At 39.9% G+C, this 18422-nt stretch overlaps 1 protein-coding gene across 1 annotated transcript in view; it reads left to right on the top strand.

Moving 5' to 3' along the window:
- The window catches only part of LOC139131550 (breast cancer type 2 susceptibility protein-like), a 27210-nt gene extending 8788 nt beyond the window's left edge, over window positions 1–18422 (top strand). The window contains exons 6-18 of the mRNA XM_070697644.1: window positions 1623–1810; window positions 2600–2728; window positions 5426–5639; window positions 6269–6442; window positions 7705–7884; window positions 8540–8696; window positions 8957–9078; window positions 9640–9759; window positions 11193–11368; window positions 11940–12146; window positions 13482–13557; window positions 14009–14191; window positions 16169–18422. Of these exons, the coding sequence (XP_070553745.1) occupies window positions 1623–1810; window positions 2600–2728; window positions 5426–5639; window positions 6269–6442; window positions 7705–7884; window positions 8540–8696; window positions 8957–9078; window positions 9640–9759; window positions 11193–11368; window positions 11940–12146; window positions 13482–13557; window positions 14009–14191; window positions 16169–16894 (2652 nt within the window). The 3' untranslated portion in view covers window positions 16895–18422. The remainder of the gene's footprint in view (window positions 1–1622; window positions 1811–2599; window positions 2729–5425; window positions 5640–6268; window positions 6443–7704; window positions 7885–8539; window positions 8697–8956; window positions 9079–9639; window positions 9760–11192; window positions 11369–11939; window positions 12147–13481; window positions 13558–14008; window positions 14192–16168) is intronic.

The raw sequence follows: 18422 nt of genomic DNA, 5'->3' as shown, positions 1-18422 counted from the left end.
AAATAGATGTTTAAGCAATAATGCACCCCCTCCCGGCCCATAATGGACGAAAGCAAACTTTGTACGACATAATGTACGAGGCGAAGCCGAGTACATTATGAAGTGCAAAGTTTGCTTGAGTCCATTATGGGCCGGGAGGGGGTGCATTATTGCTATTATTTTATAGTTTTGGCAATGCCAGTGAATTTGTAGTTGTAGAAAACGAATAAAAAAGGAAATTTAAACTGAGTTTGAAGCCAGTGAGCGTCGTCCAGCATGATCGGCCCTGAATCCACACTGCACAGTGCACTGCACTGAACACGCACGTTCAGCACAAAAAATGACCAGCACTTTCACGGTTCATTTTGAATTGAAAAACGATGTATTTTCGAAGGAAATGAAAAGTAACTGCATCCCTACGTCTATATCAACTTGAAACATCACCTTTAAATATCATGCCATTCAAAAAGTCGACACGGTGAAATGCCAGAGATGGAGAAAACGGAATGTTCATGAATCGACATCAGTATGATCAGCGAGCTGCATGGTATCAGCTGATCAATACGATCATTATTATGTCGCTAGTAGTACAGCATTCATTGCTAACGATATCAACAGAGTTCAACATTGTTATTCAAATGTTTATATTTCAATAATAATTGTGTCTATAAATTTAATTTTCGATGGCTTCTTGAGAAGAGCTATTTTATTTCGGCGAACGACAGAACTTGACGTAAACGGGTGCTTGAAAGGTACAGTTGACAAACATATACTGGAGGGTTTCGGTACCGTCGCGATATCGAGAACAAGGCAAGGTAAAATCACAGACATGGAGAAAAAACGATGAATGAAAGTTGTCTCCGATTACAGTCAATGCATCAGAATTAGGTGGCCGAGATGTTAGATCAACGGAGAGTCCACGGTCGTCATGATTGTTGGTAGTAGCTGACCTTGGACCGAGACTTTGAATGGCTCCGTAGTATGTCAGTAGACACCTCCGGTTTTTACATCCATGATGACAGCAAGCTGCCGTTGTGGCTCGTTTACGGCTGGTTCGAGTAGCCTTTCACGCTTGCATCGTTTACATGGCCACTGACATACATAATATGCCATGTGTCAAACCCAGTATCGTCTAGGAGTTTGCAAACGTACTGAGTTCTGTTTCACCTATACGGCAACGAAGCGAACCATGTTGTAAACAAACGTAGGATACAACCAGCGTACGCTGAGCGCCAGCCAGACAGACACAAATGCGTGCGCGAGGACTCAAAAAATGTGATAAATCGTACAGTAAGACATTATTATCAATATTGTGCACGATCATCAAGATTTATAGTTTTGTGTATTACATGGTTTATCCGATATTTTCCCTCCTTTTAAATGCGCAGTCCTTTTTCGTTTTCCAAAAAAAACTTGCTCGCTGTGGGGCCGCAATGCTGAATAATGGAATACATTATCAGTAATAATGTATGGATATGACGTCACAAAATTCACTGGTATTGACAAAGCTATAATATAATACCATGTAATGCAATGTTTGGATGTTTGTGGATAGATTTATATTGATAATACGGATCATGTCAAATTGTTTGTTTGTTTTTTCACTCGTTTCAAACGTTTAAACCACACTCTCTGGCTTTCAGCTTCATTCTTTTGGTGTGCCTCCAAACACTGTCAGTGTGAAATGCAGCAACGCAGAGAGCTATCGATTCCATGGCCGAGATCACTACAGTGAGAGTGTGTGTTGCAGTGAAGATGGTGTCACTCTCACAGATGGTGGGGTGCTCCACCTCGATGGGAGTGGAACCATCGGCAAAGAGCAGTTCTTGAGGTAAGGTAGACTACAAAAATTGGATTTATGCATGAAGGAATTTGTATCAGATTTAGTCTTTTTGGTTTTCTAAATTTCTTGATTAGTTGCAGTACCGTTTTTAAAATTGTTCGGTAAAATATTGTAAATTGCTTGGGAATTTAGTAATATTTCTGCTGATTTCCTAATATGGTGGCACAATAACACCAATACGAATACCAGTGACGTGTTTGGGGAACGTTTACCACGTTTCCACCCAAGACAATTGAGTGACAGTCTTGGCAGAAGATTTCTATTCTGAAAGTGTTTCTGTCATGTGTGTATCATGCAGGATTACATGTCAAAAATTTTCACGCAAGTGGTCAGTTGTGTATTTCATACTTGTTACCAAGTTCATTTATGGGGTTTTCTTTCCTAAAGGATCATGTATGTTTTTGGACTTCAGAGCAGAAAGGGAAGTAGCTTGGAAAAAACAGCCACACAGTTTTACATGTATATGACATGATGAAGACAGCACCAAAGGGTGTACATTGAATCAAAGTGTTAGTTTCAGTATGTATCAGATATAACAAGGACATGCTAAATAATTTACGAAAACATAAAAAAATATATGCAAGAAATAATCAGGTTTTGGGGGGGGGGGGTCTGAAGTTCATCACGTAGGTGACTACACTTTCGTGTAATTAATGAAAAGTTTTCCTTCATAGGAAGACCCTGAAGTGTAATAAGAAATTTCAACTGATTGACCTTTTATATCAAGAATGCATTAGCCAAACATATCTGATGAATTCATGTTGATTGGCTTTGCAGTGCATTGTACAGTACACCTGGCGTGGATTCTGAGCTAATCAGTGAGGAGTGGGTCTCTAACCATTACAAGTGGATCGTGTGGAAACTGGCTGCAATGGAGGTTGCCTACCCGAATATCTTTGCTTCAAGGTGTGTAAATCAGTACATGTTTAACCCTTTTGCCACAATGGTTTTGCCCAAAGCCATTGTTATCAATGATAACCGTTGGCCTGTTTATGAGGAATAGGGGTGAACAGCTTAAGTTAACAGGTTAAGTTTGTTGAGCAAATGTAACCCTTTTCCTGCCGAGCGCCCTTGTCCGTTATTCTCCCAAGTCAGTAGAAAACCGCCCCATAATATGTGCCTGCAAAAGATTGGCTCTCCTGCAGTTATCCTGCCAGGCATTTTGGCAGAAATCGCCCATTTTCAGGGTAGTTTTAGCCGTACTTATACGTGTTAGACTTCGATAATTTCTACATGCCCGTAGACAGGGGAAGGAGCTCAAGGGTTGCTGCAGAAAAAAATTGAGGTCACGGCTTTGTTTGCCCCTGGGAGTGCGTCATTTTATTGCCGTTTCATGTTTATTTTTTCGGAAATAAACTCCTTCAGTATTACGTACGTCCGCTAGGCACAAACATCACCTCACTCGTCTGTTAGTCAGAGACCCTGAGGGTCGTGCTAGGGGTGCAGCAGCACCGTCAAACCTGTCCTGTTTCCCCAGGGTAGGGTCAATTGAATACGTACCTCCAACGACTTGGCAGTGTAGCACAAAAACTACGTTTTTGCCGTTGTATTAACGACATGGCTGAGCATTGAAGCACAGCTTTACGTAGTTTTGCCAGCTCAGTTGGGAGTTGGCTTACGAGTGTTACCGTTCATTACTGACTGAATCGAGTGGTCCTCAGTCAGGTACGGGTTTGTACCGACATGGCTTGGGCTGCAGCTAACCAGTGATAACCAGTCACTACCCCCAAGTCTTCAGTTCACTTTTGCGATGCACGGGTGCAACGCAATATGCTTCCATTGTTCTAGCCATCGACATGTCCACATGCTGGCAGCCATATTGTACTGCTAGCTGGTTTGCATAACAAAAGCAGTCCCTGCTAAATGCAGACGGTATCCCCGTACATGTAGCATATTGACCTCATGTGCCCTTTTGAATTCTCTGTACGCAACAGCGTACGTAGTTACAATGCATCGGCAAGAGGATACGTTTGCCTGCAAACCAGAGCCAGTACTTCGGACGGTGGAATAAATAAAAAATCCAAAGCTACGTCCATTGTATGGCACGGCCAAGGCAGTGAAGGACGTTGCCTGGCTTGAACTTGCAGAGCTGAAGCCCAGCTTAGTACGTCGGACACCAGTTTGTAATGGTATTTCCGAGTCGTTCATATCCGTTCCATGGGAGGAACAAGTCGAGCCGTCCCGTCAAAAATACGTTCTCATTTTCAGTCACGCACAACTGAATAAGTGACTTTCGTCTCGCACCATCGGCATATCTGCCAAGTCGTTTGCAAGAGGTAGCCTTCTAGATTAGCATTGCCGAGTTGGTCAAGTTCGGCAGCAATCTGTATAGTGCCAGGCAGCCAAGTACGTCCAACTCCGCCAGAAAACGTCACCATGCTATCCTGCCAAGTCCGCTAAAAAGCGGTAAAAAAAAACCAGCCCCCCTCGGGTGTGGGGGACTGGCGGACAGGTTTCTGCACCTTTCCCTGTCCTTGGACTCCCTGTGAACCCATTTCGAGAGCAAACGCCGTTCCTCGCCCAAACCTGTCCTCGAACGACCCCTAGCGTGAGCAAGGGTTTGCTACACGTAGTTCCGTCGACTAGGCAGGAAAGGGGGTACCAAAAAGAGCCCGATTTCCACCGCCTTAGGAGGATAACGGCCGTGGCTGCTCAGCTTCTAGCTACACCGAATTTCAAGCGGATTTTCACCGACTTGGCAGGAAAAGGGGTAAAGTCATTCTTCCTTCCGAATCAGAATCATGTTACAAGTACAGTATTTCACAATTTCAGAATCAGAATTCCTTCCATCCATAGCCTTAAATGCTGATGTTACGTTCATACAATGAAATCACAAAGCAGTTTTAACAATACACAATGCCGAATGTCTTTCTGCTTTGGTAACCAAACAGAAACTCAAGGCTGTAAAATGAAGTATTTTTGCACAGACCATGAAATCAAATGGCTTCTCAACTGTGAGCCACTGTACACCTAGAAGTCAATGAGAGAACACAGATAGTGGTTTTGCTAAGGTTTGGACCATCGATAAATGACTTGTGAACCCTGATAACATATACCAAGGGAACCCTGGTAAAACAACAAGGGAACCCCAGTAACATTTACTTGACGCTTACTGCTCTCAATAAAAACACTGTCAGAGGATGACAGTGCTACAGTACATGATTCTGTTCTTTGTAGGTTTACCCTCTAGTGTGTCCGTACAACAACCAGTGTTGTGCAGTGGGTACAACAATTGGGATGCAATCCAGAAGCCTTAGACATCTCTAGTAAATGTTGACTTCATGGGAACACTGTGGGGTACCTGTGTTAACACTTTTACCACCATGGTTTGACCCGATCCCAGTGTTTGCTGTGGCAAAGATGGATCTTTATACAGGGAAATGGGGGTAAAAGGATTGAAATTAAAAGAATGTAACTATCTTTGTCTCATTTGTAGATCTTAAAAATTTATGTCGACCATATACTTTACTTGCAGACAATCTAAGCATTGGCAGTAAGCAGAAAACATGTAAAGTGTCTTATGGCATTCTTCACAGAATAGTTAATGTCTGATCATTGGTTTGGTTAACTAACTTCTTTCTCTGGGCCTGATTTTCATCACAGATTTTTGACACCCGACATGGTGATGTTACAACTGAAGTACAGATACGACAGGGAGATAGACCACAGCCACCGATCTGCCATCAAGAAGATACTCGAGAGAGATGACACCCCTTCTAGAAGACTTGTGTTGTGTGTATCAGCGATATCAGTGAACACAGACTCAGATAAACCTTCAAGTGATGATCAGAATGATGACAGAAAACAAAGCAACAAGGTAACCATACAAACTCTTTAACAGTGTACTGAACTGAGCGTGTCATAGACGTGGGAGGCATGATTGTTCCATGAAAAACTACACTCACTGTGAAATTTTCATTCCATTTTATTTTGTGTTAAAGTGAAAACCTGTCAGTAGAAACTTCACTCTGTTAAATTCCAGTAGTATGTTCCTCTAATAATGTACAAAGTCACGTGACTTAGTAATATAAACCATAGGACACATCCCCGCCCCCACCTTATTGGTGCTTTTAATAGGCTTTTGTATTTCATATGGTGGAAAGTTACATGTAATATGTCAGTCATGATTTCAAATCACCTCTGATCCTATATTAGTACAGATGCAGTGCTGAGGTTGAAGTGCTATCAAAAGCTTATAAAAGCAATGTGAATCAATCTAGAATATGTGCGTTGAGATGCGCATTTATTATACTGTTTTGATCTGTTAATCTGGCTGACAGTGATAAACAGACTCATGCACTGACAAGGACATTGCCATTCTTGATTTCCTGTCAAAATGATTACCTCCGAGCTGTTGTACAAAGCTCACGCCATTTTGTGAAATATTCACAAGGATTTTTATAATGTTCGATGACCATTGTGGTATCTCACTCTCTCTGAATACAGGACAGAAGTATGGCCATGACATTAGAACTGACCGATGGCTGGTACGGAATCAAGACAATCATCGATAGACCACTGACAAAGCTAGCATCATGTGGTAAAATACAGATAGGAACAAAACTATGCATATATGGGGCAGAGGTGATCGGTTCTCAGGATGCTTGCAGTCCATTGGAGGTAAGAATTGTCAACATCAGTGATTCTCTTCTTGTCGTCTTTGAAGTTTCAGAATCAGTTTGAACTAGAGTGGAGGAAAACTGTGTTCTGTGGGAGCAATTTAGAGCTGGCAAGGCGAGAAGTGTAGATATTGCTTGCAGCTGGTCTGTTATACCTTGTGTATAATAGCAACTTGATTTCACAATTACCCATGCATTGATAAGTCAGCCTAGGGTAACAGTGAAGTCTTCTTCTGATGTATGTGCATACTGGATGTATTGTTACAGTATTTAAATTAGAATATTTGCACTGAGGTTACCACTGTATGCTGTCAGTGAACTGATGACGTATCATAGTTTTGTTCACAGCTGTGTAATTAAAAAGGGACAAAGTGGCCAATATTTGCCTCTCATTTTGCCTTGTTGATAGCTGTGATTCAGAGAGGATGTGATTGCCCTGCATAATGTTTTGAATTAGCACTTGGCAAATTACACTTCCCTTATTCTGTGGTAGGTTAACTTACCGATGTCTAGCTACTACGCTATTCACATTTGGAGACTAATTTGTAGTGATATTTAACCTGAAATATTATAAATAATACATTTATACTGTAATTGCTCTGTACCATGTAAATCAATGAATCGTCATTATAATCATTTTAAAGTTGAATGCATGCAGAGGACAGATATTCAGACTCAAATTTCTTCAAATTCTTTTCTGATCTACCACTTGCGGGGGATCTTTTTAAAGCTTTTGGAGAAAGAAAAACTTTAAACGTCTTACTCTTAAGTTTTTTGACACAGGGATGGTGTCCATTTTGAATCTCAAATATTTGGGTAATTCCAAACTTTGCACAATGATCCCCAATTTTTATCGTTGATTTGAAAAGAGAATGGTTGAAAGTTTTGTTTAGGTAATTTTGAGCAAAAGTCTTTCACTTTCGAGGCACATACAGACAATGTATGTGTCATGTTTGGCTGTTGAACAATGTTGCAATATGCTGCTGACTGTTGTGAGTGCATGGCACACTTCTTAACCACCAGTCTGAAGTTCCTTGCTGTTTTTCTAATAAGGAGATTGAAACATTGCACCGGATACTGATAGAGACTCTGGACTTATCAACTTTGCTATTCCAAACATTGTGTTAAGGGTTGTAATAGACAATCTAGAATTGTGGGAACTCCATTTCACATGTAATTTTATAATAATACAAGAAATTCAGCATTATGTGATAAAGAGACTTTCCAATAAACTTGTTACTTATGGTTGACATGTTTGTTTAGGCACCAAGCAACCTGGCTTTGAAGATCTGTGCAAATTCTACACGCAGGGCTCGTTACGATGCCCGCCTTGGTTACCAGAGCACACCACATCCCTATCCAGTCCTGCTGAACTCACTGTATGCAGATGGTGGTTTGGTTGGTTGTGTTGATGTGGTGGTAGTCAGGTCTTACCCAATGCAGGTAGGCTTTCTATAGTAGCATTGGTTTTTTTGTTAAGGCTTTCTTTTTTGTGTACTTTGTTCACGTACTGGATCATTCACTGATAACCCAACATCTGTATCATGATTTCCACTTTGCAGCAAAACTGTCCACTGATCACCGTAGAAAAAAATTCCAAATACTCTTTAACTGAAAGAAACACTTTAGTTGGTTGTGTCATTGAATAAATTAGTCTGACAACTTTTCACATCATGGTAGAGTCTTTGCTAAGGCCATTACCCACGTAAATTTGACCGAGTTGCACACTCGTGTCATTGGACATTTCCATTATATTTCAATTATTAGGGGAAAACAGAAATAGTACAAGAGTTCCAAAACTTTTTAACTATGTACCTGTGCAAAAACACTGACATCCTGTGTGTGACTGAAGTGGCAATACAACTTAACCTGGCTCGTATTTCCATACAGTCCACAAGGTGCCACCCCTATATTCACACCATGGTATAGTCTAGCCCCATTTGAATACAATGGTGGAGTTGGTGTTACATACAGAGACATAGGGGTCGTGACATACAAGTAGCCTTTGTACCCATGTTTGCCTGTTGGGAACAATACAGTCGTTGCATTCACTCACAGGGCCAGTTGACTGCATCTTTCTTCCTCTGTGTGTATTTAGTATGTTGAAAAGCTGAGTGATGGGAGTAACATAGTGCGCAGCTCCAAGGCAGAACAGAAAGCTGCTGAAATATTCGAGAGGGAAAAACAAAAGAGGCTGGATCAGCTGTACAGCAAATTACGGGATGAATTTGAAAAACGGGAGGCCAACACTACAGGTGGGTAACTTGTCCTGAGTAGACCAGGAGTAGTGTGGATGCTGCCTTACAAATATAGAAATATAATCCCATACTTAACCACATTGACTGGTAATGTATGAGTTAGTTCACAAAAACTGGCGTATATAATACTAATCAGATTATAAATGGCGTCCGCTTGCCCTTATGTATAGTATCATAATTCACAAATGTCACACATTGCTCAGAAATACATTTTTGTTACATCATTTTGTTGCTTTTCTTGATTTTTTGCAACCAAGGAAAGAGAAAAAGGTGTCGCCCCTGCGGTCAAAAGTTGAGCATCAAAGAAATTGAGAAATTAGAAAGTGGACAGGAGATCTTTGAAGCCATTCAGGGTGCAACAGATCCATCATCTATAGAGGTAAGTAAATGACATGTGTCACTTTCAGGGGGTGACTTCCAATGTGACAATGTGTTGGTTTCATACATTTGAATTTCATATATCGTCACACGTTTGTCTATTTTACAAAGACACAGTGTTGTCATTGGGAGTGGCAAACTGAAAATAATTTAACCTGTCCCTTGTATAAAGTCTCATTTAATTATGCATGATTTTTCACATTAGTCTTTATCTGTCATCATGTCATCTCTGCATGTGCCACAGGACTTCGTAATACATTACTGTTACTGTATTTTTCATAGCATTTTTGTATCACAGATATGTGCTTTTCCACAATTCTCACTAAATCCACACAGTTCGCAGAGTTGCAGCTAAACTACTACTTCCTATCTATACCAAGTACACATTGCAGATAGTTTATTGTACATGTACAAATTTCCATTTTCTCTCAACTGAGTCTCATCTTCCCCATGAATTCCAATTGAAGTACAGCGCCCTCATCTCTGCTTTGATACATGTGACCTTGATGTCACTTTGATTGTCATAAAGTCACTCAACCCAATTCCATCGTCTTGCTTCCAGGCATATCTCAATGAGAGGCAGTTTGTCCGCTTACAGTCCTACAGACAGTCCTTGAATGAGAAGAAACAGTTTGAATTGCAAGCTGAACTTCAGAAAGCCTTGGCAGACCAGTCTGAAGAGGTGAGAGCACCAAATTAGTATTGTTACCAATATTTGATGTCAAGAAGGTAATGTGGTCTAGAAATTATATCTGGTGTGAAAGCAGTCATTAGCGTAACATGCTTTCCCAATCCGTCCATAGGTCTGTCTTTGTTACAGCCCCATTACCTGTATCATTTTACATTTTTCTTACCAGAGATGTTTTGGATTCCATTATTAACCCTTTCACCACTATGGTTTAGCCCGTATCCATTGTTTATCAATGGCCAGTGTGGACCTGTTTACAGGGAATTGGGGGTGAACAGGTTAAGCCATATTGACTTTGAAAATGTCACTTTCAATCCTTTGTAATGGATTTGGTCAATTAAATTCAGGTTCACGCACATGTATATCTGCAGCAGCCATACTTTGGGTTGCAACTCTAAAATTATACATATTTAGCTGTTGAAATCTAAGTTATGCGTTTGTCGCCAATGTTTGAAAAATGTTTGCGCTGTCACTTTGATAAGCTTTTTTACGTAAGTTACATTTGATTTCAAATCATCTGATCGAAAAAATGAAAAGAAGATACGCTGATGGGGCTTTGATAAGTCCCTATGCTGTCAATCTACACACACTGTATCTGTGTTCAGCACACACATCAAAACTTTCAACACAGACTAACTTGCATGCTTGCATATGTTTTTGTCCCCTCTTTAACCTGTTCTCCCCGAATTTCCTGTAAGACAGGTCCATAATCACCATTAATAACAATAGTTACCAGGTTCAGGCCAAACTGTGGTGGGGAAGAGGTTAAAAATAGATGTATGATTGACGTATGTATGTAATTGACAAATGCATAAACAACCAAGTTATATTGAATCATACATAAATAAACCATCGTTAACCATATTCCTGTCAGGCTTGTCTCTTCACCATCTGCCAAGTCAGTAAAAAGAGGTATCAAGCCAAAACCTGCATGCATAACCACCTACTTGGCATGGCAGTTTATGGCAGGTTAAGTAAAAAATCATGTTTATAGTGTGTGTGTATTGAGGGGCTTTTATTTTTTTATTGGAGTTATCAAAAATATTTGAATACATGTCTCATTTAAATCCGAGAAAAAAACATTTTTTTACATTACAGAAGCCAATAAAGTATTGAAGGATTAATCATACATTATCACTATCATGTGTCGTGTATGTTGTGCATGGGTCTCGGTGGATATTAGAACTGTAAATTCCCCACTTCATATTATGTGTAAACCTTTTCTTTCTCGGGCCTTGGGTGAAAATCCAACTTGAAGGACATGTGATGCCACACTGGTTTCAACCAACTTGACCTGATACTGACATATGAACTTGGCAGTGTAAGGATTCAAAGTATTAATTGTTTTCATCAATATCACATGTTTGAAAGAGACTTAGTCTTACAACAACTGTTTACCTTACAGAGTATTTATTTTTTCTTTTCAGTTTCCCTCCAACAGAAATGTAACAGGCATCTTCAAAGTACGAGTGACAGGTTACACAGACTGTGAACATAACACAAGCTGTATCCTGACTGTTTGGAGACCTTCAGAAGATGTCATGAACCTGTTGTGTGAGGGCGCTAGACTCAGAATCTACAATCTTTCAACATCAGCCAGCAGGTATTCATTTATATTGACATAAAAACATCAGAATTTGAGTTTGCTTTAAATAAAGTTCACTCAATTCACAGCCATATTAGAAATATTTAGTATTTGTAGGTAATGTAGATCACTTTTAACTTTTGTAATGCGTTAATAGTTTTGACGCAGAGAATATTCTGATGCAAGTTGGCTTTCATTCTGTCTGACAGAAAATGTAATTGTGGTAAAAAAAATAATTTGAATGTGGTGTTTTTGAAGTTTCATAAATGTACGTTCTGTTATTTCATCAGATTACTTAAATCAATTTTCAGGAGTTTCCTAAAACATTTGCATATTGACAACATGAAATGACATGTTTTACACTAGAAAAATTATCTTTCAATGATATCGAAATCAGCATATCTTCAAAATTACAGGTTGTATTCATCTCTTGTATGACTCGCAAACTCATCCCACCGAACAATTTCCCATGAAGGCAACCACATGGATATACAGAGGAAGCCCGTAGATATAAGCTAGGTCACAAATCATGCAGATGTACATCTCCCTTGTAACATTCCCTGACATTTGACCTCTGAACTCTCCACAGGAGTAGACATGGAGGCAGCGAGGTACAGCTATCGTCCATGAGAACCACCAGGTATAAACAGTTGGCAGTAACTACTGAGTTGATGGACTATGTCTATCAACCCAGAGTAGTGACTGACTTCAGTGAGATGAGCAGCCACTACTTTGAACCTGTGTACAATGAAGTTGATGTCGTTGGATTGGTAGTCTTTGTGTCCGGACTATCAGGGTAAGTAGTCTCTATCGATACAATAGGTAGTCTGGATAATTAAGGTTAGCCTTGATAAAGTCATTCTAGGGAGGACCTTGTGATAGCATGAACTTGGCTTTGAAATTGATGTTTTCAGTTCAGTTCAGGGTGAAAGGACAAAAGGTCCAACTTAACAGTAACCAAGCTTCAATGCACAAAGACATGTTAGTCTTCACAACTTTTTAGTAGCATTTGTATTGAATGATGTAGAGGCACAAATCAATGTCAGATTTATTCAAACGGCGAATTAATTTGCAAGATAACAGAAATTCAATTGCAGACAGTGTATTGATATGGTTTAAATCGGTCTTATATGTTGTCTTACTAATTAAAAGACGATGAAAACTCTTTGATGGAATATCACTGAGGAATATACAGTCAAATCTGTCTTAGTGATCATCCTTACAGAGTGGTTACCTCCCTATATTGGTCACCTTGTGGCAGACCTGTATTATTTTTTTGCATGGTAAAGGCCCTCCACAGAACAGCCATCTCTCTTTTGTGGTCAGTGGCCAAATGTAATTGCTCCACTTTGGTACAAAACCTGTGTATAATGGTCAGCACATCTGACTCTGTGCAATTTCGGTCAAAGATTTCTTACACTGAAATCAAGAAGTGAGTCTGTATTTCCAATTTTTATAGCAGCATCAGTTGTTTTAAGGAAGTTAATGCATGTATCATGACTTTCAGAGATTTTGATGTTCAATTTTACCATGTATGCTGTCATCTGTTCCTAAATTCAACATGCAACGTAACACCTACACTGAAAGTAATGCCACAACCACCCTCTATAGAAAAGCCATCTCCATATAGTGGTGACTTTTTCCTGGTCCCTTTTTATGACCACTATATACAGGTTTGACTGCATATAGACTGTATTTCTGTGCACATGTCGAAACATAATAGCTTTCTTTGAGGTAACATGATGGTCTTTACCCTGCTTAAAATTCAAAACAAAACTTTTGAAAATTAATTATGATAAAACATTGATATCCCACTTTTTCTTTATCACTTTCAAAGTTTGTATTATAGGCTAATAATTTTTAAATGTTCAGAAAAAAATGCATATGAGAAACAGATTTATGATATAAATCAAGGGTTAGAGAATTTCTACTCAGAATTTTGCATAATATAAGTGTGGATGTCTTAGATTTTCTGTTCAGATGTATGCAGTGCAAGCATAAATGTTAACTCTTTCAAACTCTGTAGAGAATTACTTCATACATTTATTGTTGAACATGTCGGCTGACTCACATAGAATGTCTTGACTCTTCAAATCCAGAAACTGATATTTTGTTCTTTCAATCCCTACAGAAGTGGGCTGCAGAGTGTGTATATTGCTGATGCAAATCAGAATATCATAGCTATCAAATTCTGGGGTGGCGTTCAGGTGAGTTGAACGCCTTGTCTAAATGTGATAAACTTGAACAGGCATCATACCTGCGATAATCTTGACCCAGGGCAGGCGTCATACCTAAGAGAAGCTTTGATGAGTCTCTTGCTTTCATTTTCACATCGCTGTCTGAAAACTATACTCTTAAAACACTGTATGTACCATGAAATAGCACTAGACAGATTTGGCCTCTGCAAAATTTTTCACAAATTTTTACACATCTAAAATATGTGGTACAGAAAATCTGTACATTGGCAGTGTAATCATACACAAATTTTATCAACTGTGTGCATCCAAGTGAAGCCTTCATAAAACTTGATAATATTTCGTGCCAGCTGACTAAGCATATCTTGTTATATGTGTAGGGGAGAAAAAATATTTTTGTAAACGCAATCTAAAGTGGGCCACTCCATATTAAATGTACTAATGTTCCAACCCTCTCTTCCAGAATTACCACGTTGAAGAAATGCTGAAGGTGAGAAATTTCATTGCCGCGGCAAACTTGCAATGGAGAGCCGATGACAGATCAAGACTGCCATGTGTCTTTACTGGTGATTTGTCTGCCTTCACACAAAAACCGAGAGAGAGTCATTTGAAGGCTGCACTAGCCGAGATACAGAACAAAATCAAGGTAAAAAACCTCTCATGAAATCTTGTCTTTCCGATCTGGTTGAAAAGCAGCTTATGGTAGTGTTAGAATCTTTGTTGAAAAATCTTTCTAAGCTTAAAGCCGCTGATGTGCAGTGTTTTTACAATATCTCATTTTAGGTTGGGATATTAGGCAGGTCATCCTTGAAAAAACGCATTTAGTATATTCTTTTTCGAAACATGTATATTATTATACCTACAGCATTCAGCCTTTTCAGACCCACTGTGTAGTTTAGACGACTGTCCTGAGTGGCATTATTAGACTATCGCATTTCAAAGGGGGGGGGGAGGCAGGTAGGGTCCTTGCAGTTAGTCATGAGATTTTTTTATTGCTAAATTTGAACAACAATATGTAAGTGTGGATGTGATAATACCGTCAACTCAAATAATTTGGAACTCCACTTCTTGCCAAATATGTTGACAAACCACCTGTGATTTTGTAATCACGCTAGAACCTTGCTGCTCAGCTTGTCACTCTCATCACCTCCTTGAAAGTCGGAAGATTGGAGTGAACTCTGTGTTTGGCTGCAAATTGATCAGTTCTGAAATACATGACCACTATAAACAGTCAAACCTGTGTATAGTGGTCACACATGGGACCAAGGAAAAGTGACCACTATATGCAGGGGGCATTTCTGTATAGGGTGCGCGTGCCATTTATCTTGGAGTAGGTGGTGTGCATTTAGGAAAAGATAACAGCAATAATACAGTTCAATATCATAAATCTCTTGAAAGTCATGATACTTTCTTTTATCATATACCCATGACCGTATCGGTGTCTCCTCTGACGCGTCGTGACGTGGAACGTAAAACATCAGTCTGATACGGCACGTTATACGTCATCAATTGTTGTTTATTTCTGATTTTGGTGTTATGATGTTCATCTTGCATTAACAATCAAATCCATCTTTTTCACTTCAATCAAAATTACCGATATAAAACGAAACATATACTAGTACATATGAATTTAACGTTCCTTTATTTCAGATCTAAAGAGAGTTACAGGACAGGTTGTTGTAGAAAATTAAAAGTTGATGTTGACAATCTGTTGTATTTCGCGCTACTTCGTCGTTCCTGTTCACGTCAGCCATGTTTCAGCAAGAGTTATTAAAGTGAATTCAAACTTACAATATTGTCTGTGTAATAATTATCCATCAGAACACCGGCACGGTGACCAGAATAAGTAAATTGGCTCCATTCCTTTTCTGAACTGCGGTAAATTGCGCTGAAATAATCCTGTTTAGACTATATTACGCTCGACACGATGCGATCGACGACTTGATCAGCTGTTGTAAACAAACATGTATCAATGCGCTCAGACCAGCGGCAGAATTAAAAACATAGTCCCTTCGAAAGACTGACAAAAACTTATAAAATTTCTTATTTTTAATTACCTTTTACATAAATATATGGTCATGGGCATATGATAAATCAGTTATCCCATGATATCAGCACTTGGTGGGACGTATTGCCACTCGTGAGGGTGCGAGCCGCATCACACTCGTCTTCGACTCGTGTGATGCGGCTCGCACCCTCACTCGTGGCAATACGTCCTAACCAAGCGCTGATATCGTGGGATAACCTCACATTATCTCCTGAAAGAATTGCAGTGCAGAATCAAATCAACCAGAAGAGACTCATTTCTTGCTTTCAAGTCTATGCAGTTTTTGACAGAGGTCATTCAAAGCTAGATATGCGGACCATTTCACACAGGTTTTGTGCCACTTAGCAGCAATGTCATTCAGCCAATAAGGTACATACATGTAGAGAGGTGGTTAGGCTGTTCTATAGAGGACTTTAACATGTAAAATGATGTGTGACTGCCTCAAGGTGAACTATAAAGAGGTGACAGTTCTGTAAGGGTGACCACTAAAACAGGTTTGGCTGTACTTTGCAAAGAACATGTCACAGATCTTTTTTTCAAGGAAGAAGACAAAAAATGTAACTTTTACTTTTCCAGGATCCAAAGTCATTTATTGAAGACATGCAAGACGTTATGGATAGCACAATATTTGGTAAAGGGACCAGCAATGTTACACCGCTACCGGGCAGGTACAGCAGCAGACTTGGCTTCAAGACACCGGGAACAACGCCGGCTGTCAGTCATCGATCAAGAATCGCAGGAAACAGTGCAACACCTACCTGGCATGCAACTCTGTCATCGACCTCTGCATCGGATACCAGACATCTGAGGAACCAGCCGGTGATGAAAACACCCATTTCAGCAGCGTGTGCGGACAGCAGCGGCACACCCCAGGCATCGGTGACTCACAGCAGACGCCATGCAGCAAATACTGCTACAATGAACACTCCGATTACTGCTATGAGCAGTAGAACTTTCAATAGAGTTGCCACTGGTATGGACCAAGGGTCTAAGTCCGCTTCAAAACCAAATGACAAATCGATGCCCGGACCAAACACAAATCAAAATTCAGTTGCACCTCTCTTGGCCGGGCAAAGCAGCATACAGAGCAAAGCAAACAATGCCGTAACTCCAATCCAACCAGGAAAGAAATCCAGGCTACTGACTCTCAGAAGCCAGGATTTCACCTCTCATTCCATGAAGGCAACTCCAGACTATCTCAGCCAATTTCCGTCACCGCCACCACTCAGTCCGTTGCCCAGCCCGCTACCACAGGCTGTCAGGAAAAGTTTCAGACCTCCCATCAGATTACTACTCCGTTAAATAGAGGACAGACTGGCAGTAAGGACAAAATGATCAAAGAAAATAAGAATGATGAAAAGAGTAATAATGTCACAAAGTCTGATGTGAAAGATGGCAGTATTGGAATCACAGATGCCAAGAATAAGAAAGGGAGCCATTCAGATTTTGAAAATAACATCAATGAAGACAATATCAGTGTTCCGAACACTGACATAGCGGAAATTAAGATCACTGATGATACCAAAAACAATACAAAGGCCGATGATGAGAATGCCAAAGAGGTGAATACTCTCGCTGCTGGAAAATGTAATGAAATGTGCACGGTAAGTGGGAAAGTTGGTGATGATGAGGTAGATGGGAACAGTGACCGAGACGGGAAAGTTTCAGAGAGATCACCAGGGGATGGATCTAACAGCAGAAACATGGATCCAAAGGATGGAGCGTGTAACACGGAATTGAAACACCAGGAAGACTGCCGTGCTGTTGCAGAGCAAAATGCAACGGAGAATGCAGTGGTCACGGTGTGTGATGACATTGAAGGGAGACAGCCACTCAGTAATGCTAAGACTATTGATATGCATCAGGAACAGATTCCAGGCAGAGAACAGGAGAGTGCACCTTCAGGGCATACTGCACAACAAGGAACATTGGACACCAATCATGACAAAAGCTGTGTTGAAAACAGTACGGAGTGTGACATTGAGGCCAATAACACTGAGGAACAGGATGCTTTGCTAGCTCTACACCTGTCACAGCTAGATGAGTCGCTGTTCCTAGATGCAATCCCAACACGTAGAGTGACTAGATCTCAAAGTAGGAGAAAATAGACTTTCACATCGGTGAACTCAATGGACTTACAGGAACTTTGTAATTACAAGTTTTAAGTCTATTTGCATGAGGAACGCTTCAAAAATGGAATTCTTTGTGTTCATTTTGGGCATTCACTTTTTGAAAGCAACTTCATGTTAACTTTATTAACCTTGTCATTCTGATGGTTTATCCTAAACCAATTGTTATTTCCATGGTGAGTGTGAACCTGTTTACAGGGAATTTGGGGAGTAGTTATGATGGGATAGTGAAGAAGTGGTGGGGGCGCTTTGTATTTTAGTCTTGACGATTTTGAAAATTAATCAACTCTTGTATTACTGCATCCGCATTTCAAAAAATATTGTTGTCAGGAGAGCTGTATGAGAATGTGAAATGACCAACAATAATGTCAGAGGTATGTGTTCATATCATAAAAACAAAGGACCCGGGCATAAAAAATGGCTCTGCCTTTACTAAGTCAAAAATTTGCTACAAAATTCTATTTTGATCAATTCATTACTCAGGTAAGTGGACCAAGATGTAGGATTCATTGGCATTAAGACAAAAAAGTCATCGTTGAAGTCAAATTATTGTTTTTGTCATAAGGCCAGTCTAACAGAAAGAGTACATATGATGACCAGTTGCCATGGCAATTGCACCCCGTGTTACTCTTTGAGTTCAAACAGGCTAGCATTTTTTGTCTGTTTACAAAATGAGAATAAAGGTTTTAATGTCTTGTCAA

This window comes from Ptychodera flava, chromosome 4, assembly GCF_041260155.1.
Source record: "Ptychodera flava strain L36383 chromosome 4, AS_Pfla_20210202, whole genome shotgun sequence".
NCBI lineage: Eukaryota > Metazoa > Hemichordata > Enteropneusta > Ptychoderidae > Ptychodera > Ptychodera flava.
The sequence above is the reverse complement of the archived record's forward strand: the minus strand, read 5'-3'. Positions and strand labels throughout refer to the sequence as shown.